The sequence below is a fragment of the Sorghum bicolor genome, chromosome 8, assembly GCF_000003195.3.
Source record: "Sorghum bicolor cultivar BTx623 chromosome 8, Sorghum_bicolor_NCBIv3, whole genome shotgun sequence".
NCBI lineage: Eukaryota > Viridiplantae > Streptophyta > Magnoliopsida > Poales > Poaceae > Sorghum > Sorghum bicolor.
The window spans coordinates 6,856,883-6,882,575 of record NC_012877.2 but is presented as its reverse complement, the minus strand read 5'-3'; the positions used below and the strand labels follow the sequence as shown (position 1 = coordinate 6,882,575).

The window sequence follows — 25,693 nt, the reverse complement described above, 5'->3', positions numbered from 1 at the left end:
GGTTTCCTGGACCTCACCTCGTCCCCCCCTTCTCCTTCCACTGCAAGGTAACCCACCGCACCCAACTGCAAGCCCTCTCCCTCCCCACCTCGTGTGTTCCTCTTCCTCCGCGCGGATTGATTGCTGGGTCTGGGGGGTGTTTGCAGTGATCGTTGCCTTGGATTGGGCCTTCCTTAAACTGTATGGAGGGCGGGTAGATCGATCGTCGATGGTGTGTGAGTTGGATGGGGTTTTCTGTGCTTGATGATTGCATTGGTTGGTACCTGCTGGTCCGAATCGCTGTATCGTCTGTCCGTAGTGTGTGTGTGTGTGTTTGTTGCAGTGGTAGGAAGCTGTTCGATGATCGTCGTAGCTCGCTGGACCCTGAGGTTTTTCGTTTCGATTGGTTTCCAGTTTATGATTTTCGCCTGCTATAATCAACGACGCCATGTGGTCGGAGAACATCAGCATCATCATCAGATGAAACAGTATGCGATTTGTTCTCGAACCAAAAAAGCATGCAATGATTTTCTTTTTTTTTAGTATGGTGTTTTCTGGACTTGTGTTTAATCTGTGTCGTGTGAACTTACTGCCAGTCTGGTTCCTCTGCGTGTTCAACAAGTGTGAGTTGTTATTGTCACGGCACGTGGTTAGAGTTCTTATTCTCAATGCTCTGTGTCTACTCAACAACTAAACAATGTTATATGTGCTTGGCATAGAAGCGATGGACACTAACTAAATAATGGCATATGTGCTTGGCATAGAAGCAATGGACAGTATATGGGGGATGGCGATATGCTTTCTGCTCGCAGTTCCATTTTTTTTTTCCTACATCGTCCTCTTTTGTTGGCAAGTACATTACTTCCCGACTAGAAATTCTGTCATATTTAAATACTCCCTCAATTCTAAATTATAAGTCATTACAAGAATCTTGGAGAGTCAAAGCATCTAAGATGTGATCAAAATTATAAAGAAAACTAAAAAGATTTGTGACATCAAATAGGTATATACTATGAAAATATAATTAATGAATAATCTAATAAAAATTTAGGCCTTGTTTAATTGTGAAAACTTTTTGGATTTCGCTACTGTAGCACTTTCGTTTGTATTTGGTAAATATTGTTCAATTATGTACTAACTTGGCTCAAAAAATTCGCCTCACGATTTACAGTATCTACATTTAGTACTCCATGCATGTGCCGCAAGATTCGATGCGACACGGAATCTTAAAAACTTTTTAGATTTTGATGGGAACTAAACAATGCCTTAGTTGGCATCATAAATGTTATTACTTTATCATATAAATTGTCAAACTTGTGATGCTTTGACTTTCCAAGATTCTTGAAATGAATTATAATTTGGAATGGAGGGAGTAGCTAGCTTACAAAAATGAATTTGTGATTTGGATCCACTTCCTTGAACCATTGTTAGTTCATACAACGACTGAGTGCTGTGGTACTGATTCTCTCATACAAAAACGTGATGTAAATATGTAATGGCTGAATGTATATTCAACTTATATTGTGCAAATCGCTTAATGAAATACATGCAGCGCATGTTCTCGAAAAAACTTATATTGTGCAAATATCTGTGACGTTTTCACTAGATAGATATTGCATTTTACTTATAGCTTCTTTAACCCGTTGTCTGTGTTCTAGTTTGACTACATTATATCTGACTTGATCGTATTTCTTCCAACCATTTTAGCTATTATTCTCAGCAAAGCATGGGTGATCCAAACAGCAATGACTCTTCCTTGGTGCATGGCACTGAGACAGTGTTCGAAGACTACGAGATTTTCCCTGGTGGCAATGAGATGGTTGATGTCTGTGATGCGATTATCAGTGACAAGATGGGTCATGATGCCGAAATGATCCTTGGTTACAAGATGGTCGACAACATCCATGATAACAAGATGGTTCACAGCAACCAGATTGTCCCTGTTGGTAGCAAGGTGGATCCTGGTGGTGAGATGGTCCCCTATGACCAAACAGTCCTCCATTGTAATCAGACGGTTCAAGGTAGTGAGATAGCTAGTGGCAATGTTACCACTGGGGTGAAACCACAAACCTCATCAAAACGCCGAAGAAAGACGTCCATGGTCTGGGAACATTTCACTACCGAAGATTCTGAGGGATGCACACGAGCTTGCTGCAAGCATTGTAACGGCATATTTGCATACAGTTCTGGATCAAAAATGTCAGGCACTAGCCATCTGAAGAGGCACATTACCCAGGGTCATTGCCCTGAGATTAAAGTTCAAGAACCTGCAGCAGGAGGGACAGAAAATTATTTTCAGGGTACTGTAGAGAAGCCTTCTAAGAGGCGGCGCCGCACTTGTACTGGTTATGCAAATGCTCGATTCAATCCAGACAGCAGTAAATCATACCTGGCGAAGATGATCATTCTGCATGACTACCCTCTGCTAATTGTTCAACAGCCAACCTTCATATCCTTTGTTGAGGGCCTGCAGCCTAGTTTCAAGGTGGTGAATACAGACGCAATGGAGGCAGAGGTTTATGCAGTTTATCTGAAGGAAAGAGAGAGCGTGCTGAAGCAAGTCGGAAATATTCCTGGAAGGATAAATCTCACAGTACAGTCTTGGACCACTAGCCAAACTCTTGGATATGTTTCCCTTGCAGGGCAATTCATTGATTCTGAGTGGAAGCTGCACCGAAGAATGCTCAACTTTGTGATGGTCCCTTGGCCTGGTTGTTCAGAGAATGCAGTTTCTGAAGCTATCAGCAGAAGCCTTCCTCAGTGGAACATGACTGACAAACTCTTCACCGTTACTGGAGATTATGAGTCCTCCTCACATGATATCTACAGTTTGAATTTGAGAGAGGAACTCTCCAGAAAGAATATTCCGATGCTTGGGGGGCAATTTTTGGTTGTGAGGTGCTATGCCCATATACTGAATGCAGCTGCAAGTGATGTCACTGCTTCAGTTCAAAGTGCCATCTACAAAATCCGTGAAAGTATAAAGTTCATAAAATCCTGTGTTAGCCATGAGGAGATGTTTGCTCACATCATTTTGCAACTGCAAATTCCTAGTAACCAGACCCTATGTCTAGACTTTAAAGCCCAGTGGAACACCACCTATCTTATGCTGCTGGCAGCTCTGGATTATAAGCAGGCATTCACCATGCTGGAGAAATGTAACGATAACTACAATCAAGCACCTTCGGCAGTGGACTGGGAGAAAGTCGAGGTTGCTTGCAGGTATCTGAAGCTGTTGTACGACTCTGCAAACAGCATTATGGCAACAGAAGATCCAACTTCAAACATATTTTTCCATGAGGCTTGGACAATTCAGAGAGAGATTTCAAATGCCACAGATGATCAAGATTCTATTTCCGGTACAATCACAAAAGGCATGCATGAGATATTTGACAAGTATTGGAGAGATTGCAATGTTGTGCTGGCCATTGCTGTTGTGATGGATCCCCGTTTCAAAATGAAGATTGTTGAGTTCAGTTACTCCAAAATCTATGGTCTGATGAAGGGCTCTAAGTATGTCAAGTTGGTGGATGATGCTGTACATGAGCTCTACAAAGAGTATGTTAGACAGCCACTTCCGTCGACGCCAGCCCATGTTGAGCAAGAGGTCACTGGCGCTCTGCCTGACAATAAGAACAACATTCCAACAGATCCTACTTCCACTGGCAATCTACTGTCAGGCTTCGACACGTACCTTTCAGAGGTAGCCCTGAGCCAGATCTCAAAGTCAGAGCTAGATCAGTACTTGGAAGAAGCCCTGGTCCCACGCATGCTGGAGTTTGACATTCTGATGTGGTGGAAGGTTAATGCCGTCAGGTACCCAACACTCTCGAGGATGGCCCAAGATGTCCTTGCAATACCGGTGTCCACCGTTGGTCGTGGCAGCTCCGTGTTCGCAGCTGGGACGGAAGCCAAGATGCTTGACGACTACCAGAGCTCACTGCACCCTGAAACCTTGGAGGCACTGTTCTGCGCAAAAGATTGGTTACAGCATTCCTCTCCTGCTGCTCCATAGACACCCAGTCTTGTGTCGGTGAAGAAGTGAAGACGAAGAGGGTTTCCATGTAGTTCTACTGTTCTAGTGGTAGCTGATCTTTGCATGTCGAAGTAGCAGGCTTCCATATAAGATGGTCGTTAGGAATGTTTTAGCGGTGGGTTAATATCGTTGGCTGAATGCACAGGCATTCCCTTGACTCGGTGAATTTAATTAGTTGCCGGTGGTGTAGTGCTTTTAATTTTCTGTGTTCGTGGCCTGGTGCCATTCTTTGCATTTGTTCTGTTACGAGCTTCAGGTTTCCATATCCATTCCTCTCTGGCGTACATAACAAAAGGATCGCAACATTCAGGGATGCTGCTGCTTGTAAAATCTGCTCGTCCCGTCCCATCCCTGCCTAGTAGTGCTATGTTTATCTGTCTGTTAATTAGGATCACCAGGTATTATGAATACCTTAACTTTGTACCACTAAATAGAAGTCACCGAGTCCATTAGGACATAAAGCAAAAAAAAAAAAAAAAGATCAGTTAAACATCATTTTCTCCCCATGTTTCTTTTGTTATTCATTCAGTCAAATCCAGCAGCCATCTAGTTAATGGTTTATCAACGTATCCATTCCACCTCTGCCTACAAGTAAAGGATCAATAGAAATGGAGCTGACAGCAAATTATCACTGCGAACTTCTCGAACTACTGGCCCAGTACTGCAATCTCAACATGTGATTTCGAACACCATGGAGCCATGCGAATTAACCACTGCTGAAATCTCTTCCTTCACAGGACCGAAATTCTTTCCGCTCCAAACTTCAGTGCAGCTGCATAGCTCTTTTTTCAAAAAAGTTCTTCTGAGAACCTTTCCAAGATCTGATATTTGTACGGTCATCTTCCTGCTCACGGAGTCGAGGTTGAAGAACGCAAGATAGATTTCTCCTGCACCATGGAAGACAGCTCAGACAAAATATATTTTCTCACGCATTACCCAAAAATAGAAACAAGATGTCAAGATGAGACGGTCATCATTTGAAGCTGAAACCATCTCGATAGGGAATACAAAATACACATCAGACTGCTAAATTTGGAGATTCAAATATTTCGTGACTTCTATTTACTGTTAAATTTAAAGGTACGTAGATCTGTTAGGTTTATGTATGTACAAAACAGAGGAAGAAGAGTTCAACGTATCTGAAATATGAAAAGGAGTTAGAAAACTATCAGTAAAGTAGTATATAAAAAGACTCGACCAGGGGGAGAGACGTCCCCCTGATATTCATCTCAAGAAGATGGTGCCGTGACTCGAACCCGGCTGGCTCAGCCAAGCTTCTTTGGCGTGTTGAACTGACCAGTTGCACCATGAGAGTGTTGGTAGTAAAGTAGTATATTCCTTGTGATGAAAATAATAAAGCACAAAAGCTTATCCACATCGTCTAATATGTACAAAGAAAGTTCTGTCCCCATACCATCCAGGCCCTCAAGGGTTTGTCTGCCTAGAAATGGGTTAATAGTTGATCATAACCCTGATATTCAGGCATATTTGTAAAAAGAAGTACAGGAACAGCTATGGTGGTCTACTGGTCATGTGTCTGGTTGAAACTTTGGACTTACAGGATTGGTGAGTTGGAAATCAGTCATATTCCGGGGAAGAACTACCTCTAGCGCTAGGCACATAGAGACTATAATATGACTTCTCCCCTTACAGTTCAAACTATGAAAATCAGTTCCTGCATTCTCTGTTCAAAAATTAAAATATGGTTTCCAGGCAACCTCGGTCTCTATTATCCACTCTTGCAATATCTCTATCCTGCAGTCTTGGTATGATTTGTGTGTCATGTGGTCAGTCTAAGAATATCATAGTCTACCAATAAGACCTTTTGTTATCCTCGCCCCAAAAAAAAAGACCTTTTGTTAACACAGAAGAAGCACATGTACCACATGGAAATATTGTAATTGTGGTTGCAAGTTTTCATATATCGCAGAGGAGCCAATTAAAAGAGTTGTGTATGTTACTAATCGACGTATATTTAGATTTCTCACAAGAGTAAACTAATTTACAGGATGCCTGTAGGATACTTGGATAACTAACCTTTACTTCCAGTTGCAACCCATGCACGACCTCCACTGGTACCTACATTTCATAGGAAACTGTAGTGATATCAAGTAATTCAAAACAAACAAAGTTATGTAATATATACCTCCTTCGTCCCTTGATTCCACTTTGGCACATAATCCTGAATAGCTGCTCACAAGATTTCCATTCGCATTTAACTCCCACATCTGCATTCATCATTCATGTGTAACAAATGCCATAAGTTCAGTTGCCAAACAGGATAGTTACTAGTTGAAATAAAGTGAATTGCCCATCTTTCCCTAATAGCTTAAGCTTTGGGGTTGAAATGGCCGAAACCAGAGGTCTCAAATAAACAATAATTGTTGCTCCCTCCTATTCCATGTCTGAGGCATGACTGCATGAGGAAGCTTTTGGGTTCAACTAGATAGTACTCACTCCCAGAAATTCATAACTAGTAATGTGTTTGGTTTTGTGTGCAGTAAGTAACACTTCATGGAATATTCTCTTTGAAAAGATTGGGAAGGTGGTGGTGACAGTAGAGGTCTTACCTGTTTTGCATGCCACCTGCATGCAGAGAACATAGGAAACCTGATCTCTGAGGCAGTCCGCCTTTGACCAGCAGATGCATCCAAACAAGTATCATCAGTGTTTGTAACTGAAATATGAAACTTGGAAAGGTGTTCCTTCTTCCTACAATGTATAAAATGTGTTAATACAAATCATTGAGTGAGCACTTCTCTGTTTATTAATAGGGTGGATCTTACGATGGAAGCAGACGTTTTGTTTTTCCCAGGCAAAATGAGACATTTTTATCATTCAGTATTTCATAGTTCCTGCATATATGATCTGGTTTCCCATCTTGTGGAAACATATACCATCCATTAGCTGCATCGTCACTGCAAGTAGTGAGACTGACAAACATGCCATCATTCTTGGTAAGGTGAACAGGATAAGGAGACCTAAAGTGACCAGGATGTTCTTCATTTGATGTCCTTTCACTGTACACATAATGGAACTGAAAATATCTACAGGTCAGTTTACAACTCATTTGTGCTTACAAAGCAGACACCATTCTAATCGGAAGTCTCCAATGCAGGTACCTCCATGTTATTTCTACTATAGTGGTTTATCTTCAACAAAGCAGGATTAGTAATTATGTTTAATGTACTATCGTCAAGATTCCTCAAATCTCCTCCATACATGAGAGGTGATTTAGCCATTGACCAAAGTGCCATCTGTAAGGTCATGTCAAAGAAAAAGGAGTTCATTACTATACAAAAAAAGATACAGAACACTTAAATTTGAAGTGATCATCAACAACCTGTGATTTTTGTTCATCAAGAGTAAGGTTACATTTCCTGTGAGGGCCCTGATTTACACCTGCATTAATAGAAGAAAAAAGAGTCTGTCTCTGATACACCTGCATATATATTATCTCATTCAAGATATTCTTGGAAAAAGAACAAGGGAATGAAAAGAAAAACAGAGATAAGATATATGATGTACTCAAACCATTCAAGAAAACTTTCAAGAAGATGAGTTAAATGTAGCTGAATAAATTAATACACCCACACCTGCTACCAACTGAGCTAGACCAGTTTCCCTCTTTGGCTAAAATAAACTAATACCATTCTATTAAAGAGAATAATTAATGCCATAAAAGTGTAAATTTTCCACATTTCCTATGCAGACTTCAGATATTTCATACACCAACCCCAATTACTAAAAAGTACCAAGCTGGGACAGACATTGTCCACAGTGCCTTAATGGAATTTTTGTTGCCACAAAGAATATATTTGAACGATGGAAAGGATAGCATGCATTCATATTGTTTGCTACTTTGACTTTGAAATTTACTCTGTTTACTGATACAAAAATTTACTAACATGCATTTAGTAGAAAATTATGATTCATTTTCTCCTGAATATTGTGAATTTGCTTCATTGTTAAAAGTCACTAGAGCCAGATAACAATCAAGATTAGTTTTATTTCTTAACATAGAGTTAAATCATACTTGGATCAGTAAGCCATCCAAATGGAAGCATGTCCAAGTCTGGCCAAGATCTTCCTCGCAACCCGGTGGCCCCAATCTTCTTAGCAGCAGCGAAGGAACTGCATACAATATGCAAAGGGAAATAAAATAATAAATAAGTTTTTCTTTACTACACAACATACGTATACAAGGTATGAAAACTAGTGAGTATACATGCAATGAAACAGAACAAAAAAGAAAATATCTGTTCGATTTACCTCGACACACCAAAATGTGAGCTCACATCCTTCCAGTTGTCCCAATCATCTCCAGTTATCCTATACATGTTAACATGATCACTAATATTCTCAGCTAATGCTGGAGTAACTTCAGTTCCTGGTGAGATTGACAGGATGATCGGACGATCAATTTCTTGCAATAGCTGCAATATAGGAATTAGCTGATTCCAGAAGTGTTCTGATTTCAATGAACTAGTGTAATTAATTATAAATAGGGAGTTATACCTCTGAAATAGTGATGATCTCTTCTGGGCTATAATCTGTGCCGAAGATACAATCGACCTTTACTGCAAACAAAACAGAATGGTCAGTATGAAAGAATTTATTCAATCCTTAGTTTTGGCAGCAGATGGAAAGGTTCAACTAAGAGTTGAGATATATGTATGCTATCCACAGAACCATGAACCTAAAGAATAAGCATACCAAAATCAACACCCCAATCAGCATACTGTCGATAAAGAGATCTTAAGAAGGCCCGTCCAGCTCCAATATCCGTATTAACACTCATAAATCCATGTGTCATCCATGCACAAGTTCTGTGACTGAGGCCTATGTCACGTGCTGTCCACTGACGGCCATCCTCTAGATACGGCCTTCCCTGAAAAGAATCACAAGAGACCATTCTAAGAGTTCAAACTAGAGTACAGCAACTTCTATCTGCATTTCAGTATGGCTATGTGTGCTGTCCTGTTTCCAAGAGTCATTTGTTCAATTGTAGATAGAAGTTCAAATTTCACAGAAAAAACACAGTTTTTGTTTGTCAAACATGCAGGAGAGCTGCACATATTTGTATTAAGAAGAAAAAAGGGGTAATAACCCTTACAACACACACACCCACACACTCAAGAATCTAGAAAGCACAGTGGCTAAGTCATTCAAAACATCAGATAATATGAAACCACAGAAATATCATATGGTATAGATAATTAAAAAAATACTATGGGAAAGAACATTTCACACAAGATTAAAGAATAATGGAACAGATAAGTAAATCAGAAATTTGTTGGTGCCCAGGGGAACCAGTATTCTGATGAGCAAAGATACAGTTTATCCAACATTTTGCAATGTTTCAAAAACACCTCAAGAAAGGATAATGTTTCAGACACAATTTATCCAACACATAAGATAATCCTGTAAAATTAAATTTTAAAATCATCTTTCATCTCGATATTCAAAAAGGATTAAGAATGGTTCTTGTGTATACAAGTTAACTTTAACAATGATTATTGGTTTTTGGGTATACAACATGATGTTAACAAGGATTAATAGCAGAGTTGGACAACCCTGACAGAATGAATGTAACAAGACTTCCCAAAGTAAAATGCTAATATTAAAAACTTTTAGTTGCCATGTACTAGCATATTAAAAGGAAGAACTGTACCGTCTTAATGTCCAAGATAGGTGTGTTTGCATTAACAGCCTGCACACTTATCCCTTTCATCAAATGGATGCCAAATTTCAAGCCCATTCCATGAACCTTACTGGCAATTTGACTGAACCCTTTATCAACTCTAGATGATGGAAACCTTTGAAGGTCCGGAAAAGGTCGACCCCATTCATCAATGTTGTCAAACCCATATGAATCTGTGTATGCACCTTCAACATATTTCCGGTACCAGAGGAAATCAATAACTGCATACTATCCATAGAGACAGAACAAAACGTTAAACGAGTCGTCACGATTTTACTGGATCGCATTTCTTATGTTTTTATCTATCACCATTCACCAAATTAAAGAGTTAGGGGAATAACCTGATATCCATGTGGGAGTAACTTCTCTGCCATGATCTGTGCATTTTGCAGGTATGCATTTTCGTCTACAGTCCATGAAAAAGAATCATACGAGTTCCACCCTCTTGGAGGTAACACGGCATGTTCTTCATTTGCCTCGGAAGTACCCCTGAAATTTACACAAACGAATAAATCAAAGTAATAGTCAGTTTTCTTTTGTTTTGGTTACAGTAGATCAAATCTTGAAGCTCTGTAAGTAAATTTCTTCATTATACAGAACCTAACTGTAGTTTTTTTTCTACTTTGAGAGTAGCATTGCATCATATTCATAAATGCTTGATTGAGATTAAGTTAGGAAAGAAAAACAGTGTTGGACACGAACCAATGTATGTATATTCATCAAGCTGATTTTGTGCACGGGTCTAAAACTACTACACAGCAATATCCATGACGCATCAATTTGGCTAGCAAAAGGGTTCTCATCTACTTGAGCAAAATTCTGTCGGTTTCTACTCCAGTCCGAGTGTCCGCGTTGTTCACTCTACAATTACGGGGGATATTAGAGTACAGTATATGGTAAGAATCAGGAACAATCTAAAGTTGTTATGATAGGGTAAGATTAGTTTTCTCTATAAATGCTTGAGATGCAACCATGTACTGTAAAGCAGGCACACGAGGCTCAACACAGATCATCATATTCATATCCTCGATTCCTCATACAAATCAGGCTACTCAGTGACTGGGAAATGTCTCTCAAAATATCGTGACACAATTCATTGGTCTAGAGATTTCAAACATTTAGCTAAAAATAACTCAGTCTTACAACAGTCTTGCTAGTAATAAGATACAAAATAGCCAAAAAAAAAACCCTCCTGTTCGTTAAAAAAAAGAAAAAAAAAAGATTCAAGATAACACAACTCCAACGAATCAATTAACTGAATCGCTGGAGCGAAAGTCGCGGCAGCATGTTCGCGAACTAACCGGAGTCGTCGCTGCAACCAAACAGAAAAGAAAATCCACCCAAAGTGCATAAAGTAGAAGCACAACAACTGGCAAGAAGTGCGCACTGACCAGAACAAGAGGAGGAGGAAGTGGAGGGCGCAGTGACGCCTCCATGGCGAAGGGGAGGTAGCCCCGCCCATGGCCTTCCCGCCGCTGGCCACCGGACAGGACTCGCCGCCTCTGGGATGTGGCTGTACTGCTGTGACGGGAGCAGAGCAGAGCTGGGGAGGGAGAGAGAGAGGTAGAGAGCAGGCGGCACTTTTAGGCCTTGTTTAGTTCGTAAAAATTTTCAAGATTCCCTGTCACATCGAATCTTTGGTCACATGCATGGAGCATTAAATATAAATAAAAATAAAAACTAATTGTACAATTTACCTATAATTTGTGAGATAAATCTTTTGAGCCTAGATACTCTTTGTTTGGACAATGTTTGTCAAATAAAAACAAAAGTGCTACGGTAGCCAAAAACGAAAATTTTTGCGAACTAAACAAGGCCTTATTGGAGTGGCACTGGGTTGTTGGGGAGTGCGTCTGCTGTGGCTGTGCGGCGTGTCGACTCCCGAGGAGGTCACGGTCACGGGTGCATCTTTTCGGCGGCACGCCGGTTCTACCTGTTGGCAGGCTGACACGACGAGGGCTCGAGGCCCGCCTGATGATTACTGATGATGATGAGACGCTGAAACCGGTTTCTTTCGGCGTTAGGGCCACTCTCAAGAAACCGTTTTCAAAAAAATCCGCTGACAGAGCATCAATAAAACGAATAATAAAACCTCTACAATGCAAGAGTTTCACCTTAATGTTTCCTAGGCTGGGCAAAACATTTAATTACTGCAAAATGATTGGATCACATGCAAAATGGTGAAACAATTTTGTCCTCAGTGTGAATTTCATCCTGTTTCACCGCGTGGGAAACAATGCCAGCGGAGTTTCACCATGGTGAAACTACTTCTTTCTCTCTCCTCTTCATTTCATGCAAAAAGTGCAGTTTTGCTGACATGGTGCTCTAATAAATGTGCATGACATCCTCGTGAAACCCCCATTGAGACTGGCCTTAGGCCTTGTTTAGTTTCCACCAAAAACCAAAAAAATTTCAAAATTCCCCATCACATCGAATTTTGCAGCACATACATGAAGCATTAAATATAAACGAAAATAAAAACTAATTACACAGTTTGTCTGTAAATCACGAGACGAATCTTTTGATCCTAGTTAGTCCATGATTGAATAATATTTACCACAAACAAACAAAAATGCTACAGTAGTAAAATCCAAAAACATTTCATCTAAACAAGGCCTTACTTTATTTATATTTGACATTTAAAAATTATAAATAAATTATATAATTAGTTATTTGTTTTATCTATATCTAGTGTTTTATATATATATATATATATATATATATATATAATATTTGATGTGATAGGAAATGCGAAAAACTTAACATAATATTTTAGAATTAGACAAGGCCTTGGTTGGGTTTAGAAGATTCTATCCGCGGATACGGTATTATATTCGACTGGTGGATACGAGTAGTCGGACTACAAAAATATGGTTATGGGTGGATAAAATTTTTTACGTGTTAGGATAAGTAATTTATGCGGATAGATATTTACTTTAAGTGTGTTTTACTCATCTAGTCTCAATATCAACGGAACAGATTAAAATTAAGTACACCAAAAGTTATAAAAATAAATATATAATAAAGTAAATACTAATAGTTTTGTGTGAAATCACTACGGGAGACAGACGTTTTGCCGAGTGTCAAAAACACTCGGCAAAGGCCCAAATACACTCGGCAAAGCCTTTGCCGAGTGCCACACTCGGCAAAGAGCACACGGCAAAATTCTGGCCGGCAAAGGGTCTTTGCCGAGTGTTTTTTATCGGGCACTCGGCAAAGGCTTTGCCGAGTGCCGACACTCGGCAGAGAAAAAATTAAAAAAAAGCCAAAAAAATAGAAAAAAAAATTGTTTTTTTGTGGTAGGGCTACCATTAGCTAGAAGTACACCAAAAGTTATAAAATAAATATATGATAAAGTAAATACTAATAGTTTTGTGCGAAATTACTACGGGAGACAGACGCTTTGCCGAGTGTCAAAAACACTCGGCAAAGGCTCAAATACACTCGGCAAAGCCTTTGCCGAGTGCCACACTCGGCAAAAAGCACACGACAAAATTCTGGCCGGCAAAGGGGTCTTTGCCGAGCGTTTTTTATCGGGCAATCGGCAAAGGCTTTACCGAGTGCCGACACTCGGCAAAGAAAAAAATAAAAAAAAGCCAAAAAATAGAAAAAAAATTGTTTTTTTTGGGTAGGGCTACCATTAGCTAGAAGTACACCAAAAGTTATAAAAATAAATATATAATAAAGTAAATACTAATAGTTTTGTGTAAAATTACTACGGGAGACAGACCGCTTTGCCGAGTGTCAAAAACACTCGGCAAAGGCTCAAATACACTCGGCAAAGCCTTTGCCGAGTGCCACACTCGGCAAAAAGCACACGACAATTCTGGCCGGCAAAGGGGTCTTTGCCGAGCGTTTTTTATCGGGCAATCGGCAAAGGCTTTGCCGAGTGCCGACACTCGGCAAAGAAAAAAATAAAAAAAAAGCCAAAAAATAGAAAAAGAAATTGTTTTTTTTGGGGGTTGGGCTACCATTAGAGCACCCGCTAGCTGCACCCTCCTCCATCTCCTTTTCAGCTTTTTTCTACAAAATCAGCAAATATGCCACAACCAGGATTTGAACCCACAACCTTGAGGTCACAGAGCTCCCTCCTTCACCACTACACTACACCATCAAATATGATTACATTACGTTTTGGTTCTTCATATATCATACTAAATCACATGTAAATTGATTATTTGAGCCTCTAAACGATTTCAAATCAAAAAGTTGTCAACTAGAAAGTTTCATAACCTTTTGAGATCTATAATTTTCATTTAGAAAGTTTCTCCATCCGAGGTCGTTTACAAAATTTGAATTTCAAATTTGAGAAATTTAAACATAATTTTTGCATGACAACAAGATTTCAAATCAAAAAGTTATCAACTACAAAGTTTCATAACTTTTCGAGACCTACAAAGTTTATTTAGTCAGTTTTTTCATCCGAGGTAATTTCAGAAAATCAAAATTAAAAATTTTCAAATAAAGACTCAGTTTTAAATGATAAGGTAAACTCAAATGAAAAAATTGTCAACTATAAAATTTCATAACTTGTCAAAATCTATAAAGTTTATTTTGGTTGTTTCATCATTTGCTCATCTGACACGGTAATTCTAATATTTTTTATAAATCTTATATATCTCTTTTGTAGTTCTAGGAACTATAAGAGAGAGATATAAAATTTATGAACAAACTTATTTTCATTATGCCAAATGAAGAAATGGTCAAAATAAAGATTATAGATCTTGAGACGTTATACAACTTTGTAGTTCCAAACTTTTTGATTTGAATTTGTTTAGGGCTTCAAATTTTGATTTGAAATTTTCTTTGCCGAGTGTTTCTTTTTTTGCACTCGGCAAATAGGGTCTTTGCCGAGTGTCAAAAAAACACTCGGGGCGAGTGTAAAAAAACACTCGGCCTTCTTTGCCGAGTGTTTTTTTGACACTCGGCAAAGTCACTACCGGAAACAGTAAATTCGCCGAGAGCCGAATCTTCGCCGAGGGAAGGATATCGGGCTGTCGGCGAAGAGATAGTTCGCCGAGCGCTCCGCTCGGCAAAGAAACGCTGTCGGTGAAGCCACTCTTCGCCGAGAGCACACCGCTCGGCACAGAGGAACGCTCGGCAAAAAGGATTTCGCCGACGGTCGAGCGCTCGGTAAAGACCGGCTGTCGGCAAAGGATGACGCCGTGGTCTGAAACTTCCCTCGGCTGTTTTCTTCGCCGAGAGCTACAGGGGGCGCTCGGCGAATATGCATATTTCGCCGAGCGCTTTGTCGGGCCGCTCAGCAAAGGACCCCTTCGCCGAGCGCTTTATGCTGCGCTCGGCGAACTAATTTTTAATTTTTTTTCCTTTTGCCCTGAGATTTTTTTGTTACTTTTCCCACTTATATTTGGTCACAATAATGAAAGTAGAGCCATTTTTATTAAATATAGCTATATTTCTTGCATTTCTTTCGTTTCCTTGAATTTTTCCGATAATTGCATATATGAACTACATGTGCATGAAATAATAGGTTTTTATGCACGGTAAGTTGACGTTGTTGTTATTTAGTGTCAAATATGGCCGTGTGGATGTACAGGCCCGATCTCTCGCACCTGGTGTTGACGGAACACAAGTTCAAAGTCGTGGGTGAAATGTTTTTAAATTTTATAAAATACAAATGAATTCCAAATCTCATGAAACTTGGTGTGGTGTCTTGATATCACATGCGGAGGCCGTGGTAAAAATTTGAGAAGTTTTGGTGCACGACATCATGCAACATGTTCACAAACCATGTGATCATAAGTTGGATCTCTAGGTTTGTGAACATGTTGCGAGGTGCCGTGTACGAAACCTTCTCAAATTTTTATCATAGGCTCCACATGTGATATCGTGACACCCCACCAAGTTTCATGATTTTTTGAATTCATTTTCAATTTATATTATTTAAAAAAGATTGACAGGCGAATGTGAAGTCGTGTTCCGTCAATCCAAGGTGCGAGAGTTCGGGCCTCTTCTTGCACACGGTCTTATTTCACACTAAATAACAACAATGTCAACTTCCTGTGCATAAAAACTCATTATTTCATGCACCTATAGTTCAAACATGCATTTATCGGAAATAATCAACGAAACGAAACAAATGCAAAAAAAAAAGATATATGTACCAAAAATAGCTCAACTTTCATTATTGTAACCAAATATAAGTGGGAAAACTAACAAAAAAAACTCAGGCCAAAATAAAAGAAAATTAAAAATTAGTTCGCCGAGCGCAGCATAAAGCGCTCGGCGAAGGGGTCCTTTGCCGACAGCTCTATTAATGGCGCTCGGCGAAGCGAGTTTGCCGAGAGGTAAATGCTGCGCTCGGCGAACCCTTTGCAGATTCAAAAAAAATTGAACCACCCTTCGCCGAGCGCTCCCTGATCTGGCGCTCGGCGAAGGCCCTGACCGCCCTTATCCGAATGTTTCTGTGTGTGTGCCACACACAGACACCGCCGCCGCCGCCTCCTCAGCTCGCCGGCTCCGCCCCCACAGCGCCGCCCGGCCGCCGCGTCCGCCGCCGCAGCTGCACCGCACCTCACCTCGCCGCCAGGGCCTCCCCGTCCAGCCCACTGCCGCCTCCCTCGCCCTCACCTCGCCGCCAGCGCGCGCCGCCGCCTCCCCGTCCTCCCTCGCCGCCGCCTCCCCGCCCCCCTCGCCGCGCGCGCCCCGCGGGCTCGCCGCGCCCCGCGGGGGCTCCCCGTCCTCCCTCGTCGCCGCCTCCCCGACCCCCCCTCGCCGCGCGCGCCCCGCGGGCTCGCCGGCCTCCCTCGCAGCCGCCTCCCCGACCCCCCTCGCCGCGCGCGCCCTGCTCCCTCCCTCCCACCCCCCTCGCCGCGCGCGCCCTGCTCCCTCCCTCCCTGACCTCGCCCTTATCCCTGCGGCCGCGCACGCCCTGCCGCGCTGGCCTCGTCCGCTGCCCTCACCGCCGGCCGTGTCCGCTGCGCGCCCTCGCCGCCCGCCTAGTGCGCGCCCGCGCCGCTGGCCTCGTCCGCTGCCCGATCCGCCGGCCGTGTCCTCGTCCGCTGGCCTCGTCCGCTCCGAGCAGGAAGAGGATTGGACAAGTAGGGCAGGAGGACGAGAGGGAGAAGGAGAAGACCACTGAAGCCCTCGACGAAGGTATAATCCGCATGGATGCTAGTTTGATAATCCGTATGGTGATATATGTCGGCGGTTAACTCGATGTGGTGATATATGCTTGATAGATGTGATATATGCTTGATAGATGTGATATATGCTTGGTAAATGTGGATGTCGGCCATCGTGCCGTTGTTTCTTGCAGGTTATGGATACTTCTACGTATAGGGGGGTGCTGCCGAAATTTTGAATTAATAGTGTATGTTTTCATTTTGTAGTGAGACGCGCCGAGGAGGCGAGTCGGGGAGTTCCTGCCTGCACCACGTCACCTCGACACTCCACCGCCACCTAAGGTACAGCCCGTCCTGGTCTCACCTCACAAAACCCCGTTAGGCGTCACCCGTTCGGAAGAGATATGGTTATCGGTATGCACATGTTTGCATATCGATAACCTTATCTGTTTCGAATTGTCCACGTTTTTGGACAGCCCTTATATGCGTAGATGTGTTAGTCTCCTTGTTCTGCTCTGATCCGTGATGAAGTTTCGGCACCACCTCCCACTTGTTCTTCGGATACACACTCTCCCTTCCGGGACGTGTATCTGAAGAACAGCGGGGAGGTGCTGTCAAAATTTCGTCTCGGATCGGCGCGGAGCATGGAGACTAATCCATCTGCGCATATACGGGTGGGTTTAGGACCTATCCTTACCTATTAGAGAGTAGAAACACCATGTAGATGCATTTGAGGCTTAAGTTACTTGTCTTAGTGTATATTAGAGGATGGAAGACCGTCAGTGGATGTACACACAATAGAGAAGTATGAGAGATTTTGATGAGACATGGGTGTTCAAGACAAATGAATTCTTGGAGCATGCATTTGGCCCGGCTGCTAGAGGAGAGATTCTAGTCAGGTGTCCCTGTAGCTACTGTGACAACAGAAAAAGGTTAACTAAGGACAAAATGGGCAGACATCTTGTTAAGCATGGATTCACGCCGGGCTATACCCGGTGGATCTACCATGGTGAAAGTCATCGTATGAGAGAGGAGGTGGTGAGAGCACGGGTGGAGGCTTTTGATGGTGATGGCGGGGTAGCAGACATGATAGATGACTATCACCAAGCAGAGTTTGCTGAAGGACGTACGACGGAAGAGATGGAGGCATTTGCAAAGGCCTTCGAGGACATGTTTGCTTCGGCACAAAAACCCCTTCATAATGGGACCACGGTTTCTCAACTGGATGCCGTTGGACGTGTAATGGGGTTCAAGTCCCAGTTTAACCTGAGTCGAGATGCCTACGATGGGATGTTGGCTCTATTTGGCAGCATGCTTCCGGAGTCCCACATTCTACCGAAGAACATGTACGAGTCACAGAAACTGCTTGGTGCATTAAAGATGCCTTATGAGCAAATACATTGTTGTGAGAATGGTTGTGTCCTATTTAGGGGAGATCACATGGCGGCAAATTATTGTCCAAAGTGTAAGAGAAGTAGGTACATAGAGGTAGACTCCAGTGATGGTCAGAAGAGGCAGCTTACAATACCGGTGAAAGTGTTACGGTATCTTCCGTTCATACCAAGGCTCCAAAGGCTATTCATGTCATCTGAGAGTGCGAAACAGATGACATGGCACAAACAAGGCACTAGGTACAATCCTGACAAGATGGTACATCCCGCCGATGGTGAAGCATGGACCCACTTTGATGACATTCACCGTGAAAAGGCTAGAGAGGCTCGTAATGTACGTGTCGCTTTTGCAACAGATGGGTTCAATCCGTTTGGGATGATGGCTGCCCCGTACACTTGCTGGCCCATATCTGTTATCCCCCTCAATCTCCCACCCGGTGTCCTCTTTCAACGTCATACCATATTTTTGTCGTCGATAATCCCCGGACACCCTGGTAATAAAATGGGTGTGTACATGGAACCTCTAGTGGACGAATTGATGACAGCTTGGAATGAAGGGGTTTTGACGTACGACCGAGCGACAAGGTCAAACTTCATAATGCATGTCTGGTACCACTACTCCCTCCATGACTTCTTGGCATATGGGTCATTCTGCGGGTGGTGTGTTCATGGGAAGTTTGCATGCCCAGTATGCAAGGAAGTTTTGAGGTTCATTTGGTTGCAGAAGGGTGGCAAGTATGCATGCTTCGACCAACATCAAGTGTTTCTGGATCCTGATCATCCTTTCAGACAGGACATCAAGAATTTCATCAAAGGTGTGGTAGTGACAGATCCCAAGCCAGCCTTAATGACCGGTGCCGAGGTTCGTGCACAGCTTGACTCTCTAGAGTGGAATGAGAATACAAATAAATTTGAGGGATATGGTGAGCATCATATGTGGACTCATAAGTCTGGCTTAGAGAGGCTCCCCTATTATGATGACCTACTCTTGCCACATAACATTGATGTCATGCACACCGAAAAGAATATCGCTGAGGCAATTTGGGGAACACTCATGGACACTGAAAAGTCTAAGGACAACACCAAGGCAAGATTGGACTTGCAAACTTTATGTGATAGACCAAAGCTGCATATGCAACCTCCTACATCCGGGAAGAATTGGAAAAAGCCTAAGGCCGAGTACGTGTTGGCTAGGGATGAAAGGAGGGAAGTACTCGAATGGATCCAAACGTTAATGTTTCCTGACGGATATGCAGCGAATCTGAAGAGGGGAGTGAACTTGTCTACTATGCGAGTGTTAGGGATGAAGAGCCATGATTATCACGTATGGATGGAGCGGCTTCTTCCGGTGATGGTTCGAGGTTATGTCCCTGAAAATGTTTGGCAAGTGCTGGCGGAGTTGAGCTTTTTCTTTCGCCAGCTTTGTGCCAAAGAGGTATCTCGACAAGTCATTAAGAATTTGGAAAAAGTGGCACCTGTGTTGCTTTGTAAGATGGAAAAGATATTTCCACCCGGGTTTTTCACTCCGATGCAGCATTTGATCTTGCACCTCCCGTATGAGGCTCGAATGGGGGGCCCTGTCACGTTTCGTTGGTGTTATCCAGTCGAGAGAGGCCTGAAGATTCTTCGCAAAAAATGTAGAAATAAAGCCAAAATCGAGGCTTCAGTTGCAGAGGCATGCATTTTGGAGGAGGTGTCCAACTTCACAACAACATACTACTCTGAGAACCTTCCTAGCGTCCATAATCCACCACCTCGATACAATGCTAGTGAAGGTGAGTCGAACCTTAGCCTTTTTCGAGGCCAACTCGGAAGTGCAAGCGGATCGACCTCTAAGATGTTGACAAATGATGAGTGGCGCAATATCATGTTGTATGTGTTGACGAACCTTAACGAGGTTCAAACATACATTGGGCAATTTATTCGTCAATTCTGGAATGAACCAAGGAGGGAGCCTACCGCCCAAGAGTGTGATATTCTAGTTTCACAAGGTGCGGGAGAAGGAAGGCCCAATTTCATTTCTTGGTTTAAACAAAAGGTAATGTACAGATTAGCTCGTACTTAGCTCGATATTGAGCTTGTACTTGCTTTTGCTAACCTATGTTGCTTTTGCAGGCCCAAACCGATTTGTCTATGAGTGACGAATTGAGACAGGTTGCAGGCGGTTTTGACCCACGGGTCAAGTCATACACCGGTTATGATGTCAATGGATATCGCTTTCACACATCAAGCTACGAGCAGACTCGACCCAATCGAAAGACCACAAATAGCGGAGTTTTTACTCAGGGAACTGATGAACTCGACTATTATGGAAAAGTGGAAGAAATATACGAACTTTCATTTCATGGTGCCAAACCCCTTCAGCCCGTTATATTCAAATGCCATTGGTTTGATCCTAGAGTCACGAGACAGACCCCTCAACTTGGGCTAGTGGAAATTCGACAGGATTCCGTCTATACACAAGACGATGTATACATCGTGTCTCAACAAGCCACACGGGTTTATTATACTCCATACCCGTGCAAAAAAGTGAGAAATCTTTTGGGTTGGTATATGGTGCACAAGATATCTCCGCGTGCTAAACTACCTGTCCCAAATGACGAAGATTACAACTTTAACCCAAACACATATGCCAGAGAGTTCTTTCAAGAAGATGGGCTGCAAGGGACCCTCGTGGTAGACATAACCCAACCGATGGGAATGGAAGATGAGATGCAAGCTGTGGTTGTTGACGAGGATGCGGGAGATGAGGTGCAAGACCAGAGGGACCTAGAAATGCTAAATCGATTAAGTTTAGAAAATGACAACTCAGAGAATATTCCTGTGGTTTCCGACGAACCGTTCGACATGGTTGATAGTGATGATGAGTCTTATAATCCAGCTAATCCAGATCCTGAAGAATATTTCTAGTACATGTAATACTATGTAACTCATTTTGCATCTATGTAATTATGTTTTATTCATTTTGCTATTATGTTATTTCTAATACAATATTTGTTTGTTGTTTGTAACTGCAGGTGATCGAAGGAAGATGCCGGGTGGCGGGCGACAAAGGTCGTTGCACACGCTGTACCGGGCTTCAGCTCCTTCGGCGGACGAGGACGTGGACCTGTCGGGAGGGCGGCCGCCGAGGAGGGGGAGGAGCACCCGAAGGGCCAGGGGGGCAGGGAGGCAGCCTGTTCCTCCTCCTAGTCCTACTCCTGCTCCTCCTCCCCCCCAGGACGACGAGGGGGGTCAGGACCCCGACCAGGACACCCAACAGGACACCCACGAGGGAGGCGGGCAGGACCCCGACCAGGACACCCACGAGGGAGGCGGGCAGGACGACGACCTGGACACCCAGGGGTGCGGGGCCGACGTGGGGGAGGGGTCCGGTGCCTCTGGTTTTGGTCCACAGCAGCGGCCCTACTTGAGAGGCCCCTCGAGCCTCCCGCGGTTCGCGGTAGCTGAGGATCGACGGCCGACGATCCGCCCTCTAGGGGCCAAGTAAGTTTACTTCCAAACTAATTCGTATGCTATGTTTACAATATTACTTACAAATTATAATATTTGTTTTTAATAGTTTTTGCAGGAACTGGGTGTTTGTGCAGGGGCAAGGGCGTCCCGTGAACCACATCCTGGGTCTTCTGGTTCGCAACAACTACCCTGGCCTAGTGCAGCTGGCTAGTGTGAGGGAGCCGACCTACACGTTTGACCACTACGCCGCGGCCTCTGACCCCCAGTATGGCAACAAGGCCCAGCGGGTGAGGGGTGAGCTCTTGGTAAGTCTTCTTGGAACTAAGTCACATCCATGCATTGTATTGTAATTGAAATCATTAATGCCTTCTTTGCCTATTTATGTGTGTAGAACTGAACTACTACAAATTCGAGGAGGGAACGCAGGCGGCGGCGGAGTTGGTGGTCACCAAATCCTGCAAGAAACTAGTCGTGCAATTGCACCATGAGGGGCGTCTCCAGTGCATAGTGAACTGGCACCGCGCCATCCTTGGAGAGAAGATCACCAAGGAAGACGCTAGGACCATGCAGCTGACCCGGGACGAGTACATACAGGTCGCCATCGAACCTTTCCATGGATTCGTTTTTATAATGAGTTACTATGATTTGATCTTACCTTGGTGTTTGTGTTTGTTCATGTGCAGATGATCCTACCTTGGTGTCAGGCCTTCCCTGATTGTTGGGAGAGGATCGTGGACAAGTGGCTATCTGAGGATTGGGCCGCGCAGCACCAGGAGGCACGCGGCCGACGCATGATGATGACAGGTGTCTCGCACCACCAAGGCAGCCGCAACCTCGCCGCCTACGCCCAAGCATATGTATGAGAACTCATTTTTTATGCTAACCCTTAAGTCTGCATTACTTGTAACCTTCTTGATGTCTTCCTTGCAGGCAGCTGCACACCCAGGCCAGGAGGTGAACGAGTTCACGGCCTACGCCATGGCCCACAAGGGGAAGGCCTCGTCCTCTGTCTCCTACAACCCGAGCGACCCGCCCGAGGTGTACACCAACGCGAGTGTGCACTCCCGTCTCTCTGAGTACACGGAGGCGGGAAGGTCGGTCCATGGGCCAGAGTGGGATCCGACCAGGAACGAGCTCGACACCGAGCTCGTGATGAGGCTAGGCGGAGGCAAGAAGCACGGACGGTACTGGATTGCGGACTCCGTCATCGACACCGCCTCCACTCCCACTCTCTCCCAGATCCGAGCAGCTAGCACGGACGACAGCGTCCCCATACGCCAACGGACGACTCCTTCACAGCAGCGTGTCGAGGCACTCGAGGTTATTTCTGTTCCATTCTTTGTACATACATACGTACCGACCTATACTGACATCTACTCTGTAGGCACGAGTGTTGGCAGCGGATCAGCGATCCATGGACATCGAGGCCCAGCTAGCTGCCGAGAGGGCCGAGCGGGCAGTCCAGGATAGGCGGGTGGCGCAGTTGATCCAGATCGTCGCCAGGATGGGCCATCACTGTGGGGTATCGGTGGATGATCTGCTCGCCGAACCTACTCCTTCGCCGACACCGCAGCCGTCTCAGCCTCAGCACCAGCTCCACTTAGGCACTCCTGTGAGTAACATGGTTCATGTCATCTCAATTCCGGTTCTGTTTGGATTATCTCACGATCAATCTCCTACTTCGTGCAGCCTCAGTCCGTGGGTTCTAATAACCCGAACCAGCAGCAGCCTGGTACAGGCAATCCTTCACCGTCGTCGTGGCCAGCGTGGACGCACTAAGTAGGTCCTTCTCTTGCCTTTGTGATGGACTTTATGTCGTGATGGACGTGTCGACCTTATGTTTCTGTTGAACTTATGGTTGTGATGATGAACTTATGTATGTATATCACTTGTCGTCGTGGACTTATGTATGTGAACTTATGGTTGTGATGAACTTATGCCCATGGTGAACTTATGTATGATATTCATGTGATGTTGATGTGTATGTGATGATTTATGTGATATTTGTTGACGGTGGATATACCATAGAAATCCACATACAAAACACCGTCAACATGCCTCGGTTGCAAGAGGAAACGACATGACATGAACATATTTTATCCATAACTAGTTCCACTTGTACTCTTAGCTTGTTTATGCAGGAACAACAAATTCAAGACATTATTTGACAAAGCCAACATCAGAATCATCAAGAGGAGATCGAGGGGACAACAGGTGACACCCTGGGCCCACAGGGAGGGGGTCGCCCGACCCCTCTTTGGTGGGACCCAGGTGTGCCACCTAGTCCACCGACATAAGGGACCCCTGTGGACACTGCTGGTGGGCCCAGAGGCCCAGAAGTGGGGTCGCCCGACCCCACATCAAAGGCGGTTCCAGGGTCGGTGGCCTCCCACCGACCTTCCCCACATGTCCCACATGTTGATTTGCCCCTGCCGTTGATCAAATGGCGGTTGTGAGGTCGGTTTGATCCAAGGGTGGAGAGAAGATGTCACGCGGATCGATGACGTGGCGATGGAGTAACCCCTACTCCATCTCCCTCTATAAAAGGCAGCCTCCATCCTTCATTTCAAGTGTGCAATTCCAAGGCCAAGTGCATTACAAGTTCCAAGCATACAAGTAGAGTAGTAGTTAGTCTAGAGTGGGAGTTAGAGTCGAGTCGAGCGAAGCTCGGGGTCTCCGGAGTCGTCTTCTGGAGAGTCTGGTATAGCTCTTGTACCTTTCTACTTTTGTAAGACTTTCCTTTTATTAATATATTATTCTTACTTTACTTTACTGAGTTCTTACTTAGTGCAAGTCTTTTAGTCTTGTTGTGCATTTACTTTAGTAATATAGTTGTCTTAGTGAAGTTAGTGACCTGTAACCACTCCTGTGTGTGCATCATCGTCCTATCTTGTATAGGAGCTCTAGCTAGCTGCAACTAGTTAGCGTTGTAGGATTAAGTGTGAGCGTGGTGCTCATACTTAAGATTACCTTTGATTACCGCTGGCTTGAACGGAAAGTAGGAGCGCACTCCCTAGTAGGTGACAGATCGTGGGCGGCATTAGGTTCTCCTCACGTACAGGCTAGTTCTTAAAAGGTAAGGCGTCCATAAGCCCAATAGTCGCTTTCGGTAAGGGGTTAGGTGAAAAACCTTCTAAGCGTCTTACCAGCTCGGCTATCCCTCGCACACAGTTAGTAAGGCTCTAGCGTAGTTAAGACAATTATCTATTAAAGTAAGTCACAGAAGTCAAGTTAGATACATAGGAGTCCTTTACTCACTCGTTGTCCTCCCACCTAGCTAACTCTACCATTTACCTTTAGCATAGGACCTTGGATTCACCACTACCCTTCCTATTCGTTATTTACCACCCTTATTCACTAGTTGATACTAGATAACTCAAGGAATCTCATTCCCCTTTTTGTTAAACACACTTAGCCGCTTTCCCTTGGGAAAATATAAATTACGATACCTTGGAATACTCCTTGGTGAAGTGCTACAGCGGTACATTCTGTGCGCTTGCGGAATTATCCAATAGTAAATAGAGTTACCCTACCAGGGCACTTCTGGCGCCGTCGCCGATATCCGGTGGTTGCGTTAAGAAGTGTCAACAAGCATTTCTGGCGCCGTTGCTTGGGAGAGCGTCTGTCTAAGAGTTTTAACAAAAAGAGAATCCAGAGTTTGCTAGTTATCAAGTAGTGATAGGGATAACCCATCACTTGTCTTGTCTTCCTTTATTGTGAAGCCTGACAGTGTATGAGCGGTTTCCAATTGCCGTCAAACTTCGTTGAAGATCCTGAGCAACTGTTGAGGAGAACTAGACGTCGTCAAGTTCCACCTCAAAGGTTCATCTCGAACCTGAATCCGTTAGAGGAAGGAGTATCTGCACCGGTTATCAAAGAAGCTATGGCCCAGAAGACCATCTCTGAGTACTCTGCGCCGTCGGCTGACAATGTCGCCACGGGTCCGCAGCTTAACTTAGGGGATGCGACTTTTGAGTTGAAGCCTGCGCTTATCAATATGGTGCAAGCTAATCCCTTCTGTGGAAAGCCACACGAGGATGCC

The 25,693-nt window shown here is 43.9% G+C and overlaps 3 protein-coding genes across 4 annotated transcripts; 2 read left to right on the top strand and 1 right to left on the bottom strand.

Moving 5' to 3' along the window:
• LOC8082778 (zinc finger BED domain-containing protein RICESLEEPER 2) lies at positions 1,695-4,278 on the top strand. Its single transcript, XM_002442903.2, has one exon. It carries the CDS (start codon positions 1,706-1,708, stop codon positions 3,992-3,994), a length of 2,289 nt encoding a protein of 762 aa, XP_002442948.1. The 5' UTR covers positions 1,695-1,705; the 3' UTR covers positions 3,995-4,278.
• LOC8082777 (probable alpha-galactosidase B) lies at positions 4,497-11,277 on the bottom strand. 2 transcript variants are annotated; one of them, XM_021446460.1, is made up of 14 exons: positions 11,111-11,277; positions 10,061-10,208; positions 9,690-9,947; positions 8,732-8,906; positions 8,534-8,595; positions 8,288-8,451; positions 8,052-8,149; positions 7,359-7,417; positions 7,138-7,272; positions 6,802-7,052; positions 6,586-6,727; positions 6,162-6,243; positions 6,053-6,094; positions 4,497-4,902 (listed from the first exon to the last, which is right to left on the bottom strand). In XM_021446460.1, the coding sequence occupies exons 1-14, from the start codon at positions 11,179-11,181 to the stop codon at positions 4,685-4,687; spliced, it is 1,905 nt and encodes a 634-aa protein (XP_021302135.1). In that variant the 5' UTR covers positions 11,182-11,277; the 3' UTR covers positions 4,497-4,684. The 2 variants fall into 2 exon arrangements, with proteins under 2 accessions (XP_021302135.1, XP_021302136.1); XM_021446461.1 differs by having other exon boundaries at positions 9,690-9,940; positions 11,111-11,252.
• LOC110437492 (vegetative cell wall protein gp1-like) lies at positions 11,180-17,021 on the top strand. The gene is made up of 3 exons (XM_021465955.1): positions 11,180-11,282; positions 16,166-16,780; positions 16,999-17,021. Exons 1-3 carry the CDS (start codon positions 11,180-11,182, stop codon positions 17,019-17,021), a joined length of 741 nt encoding a protein of 246 aa, XP_021321630.1.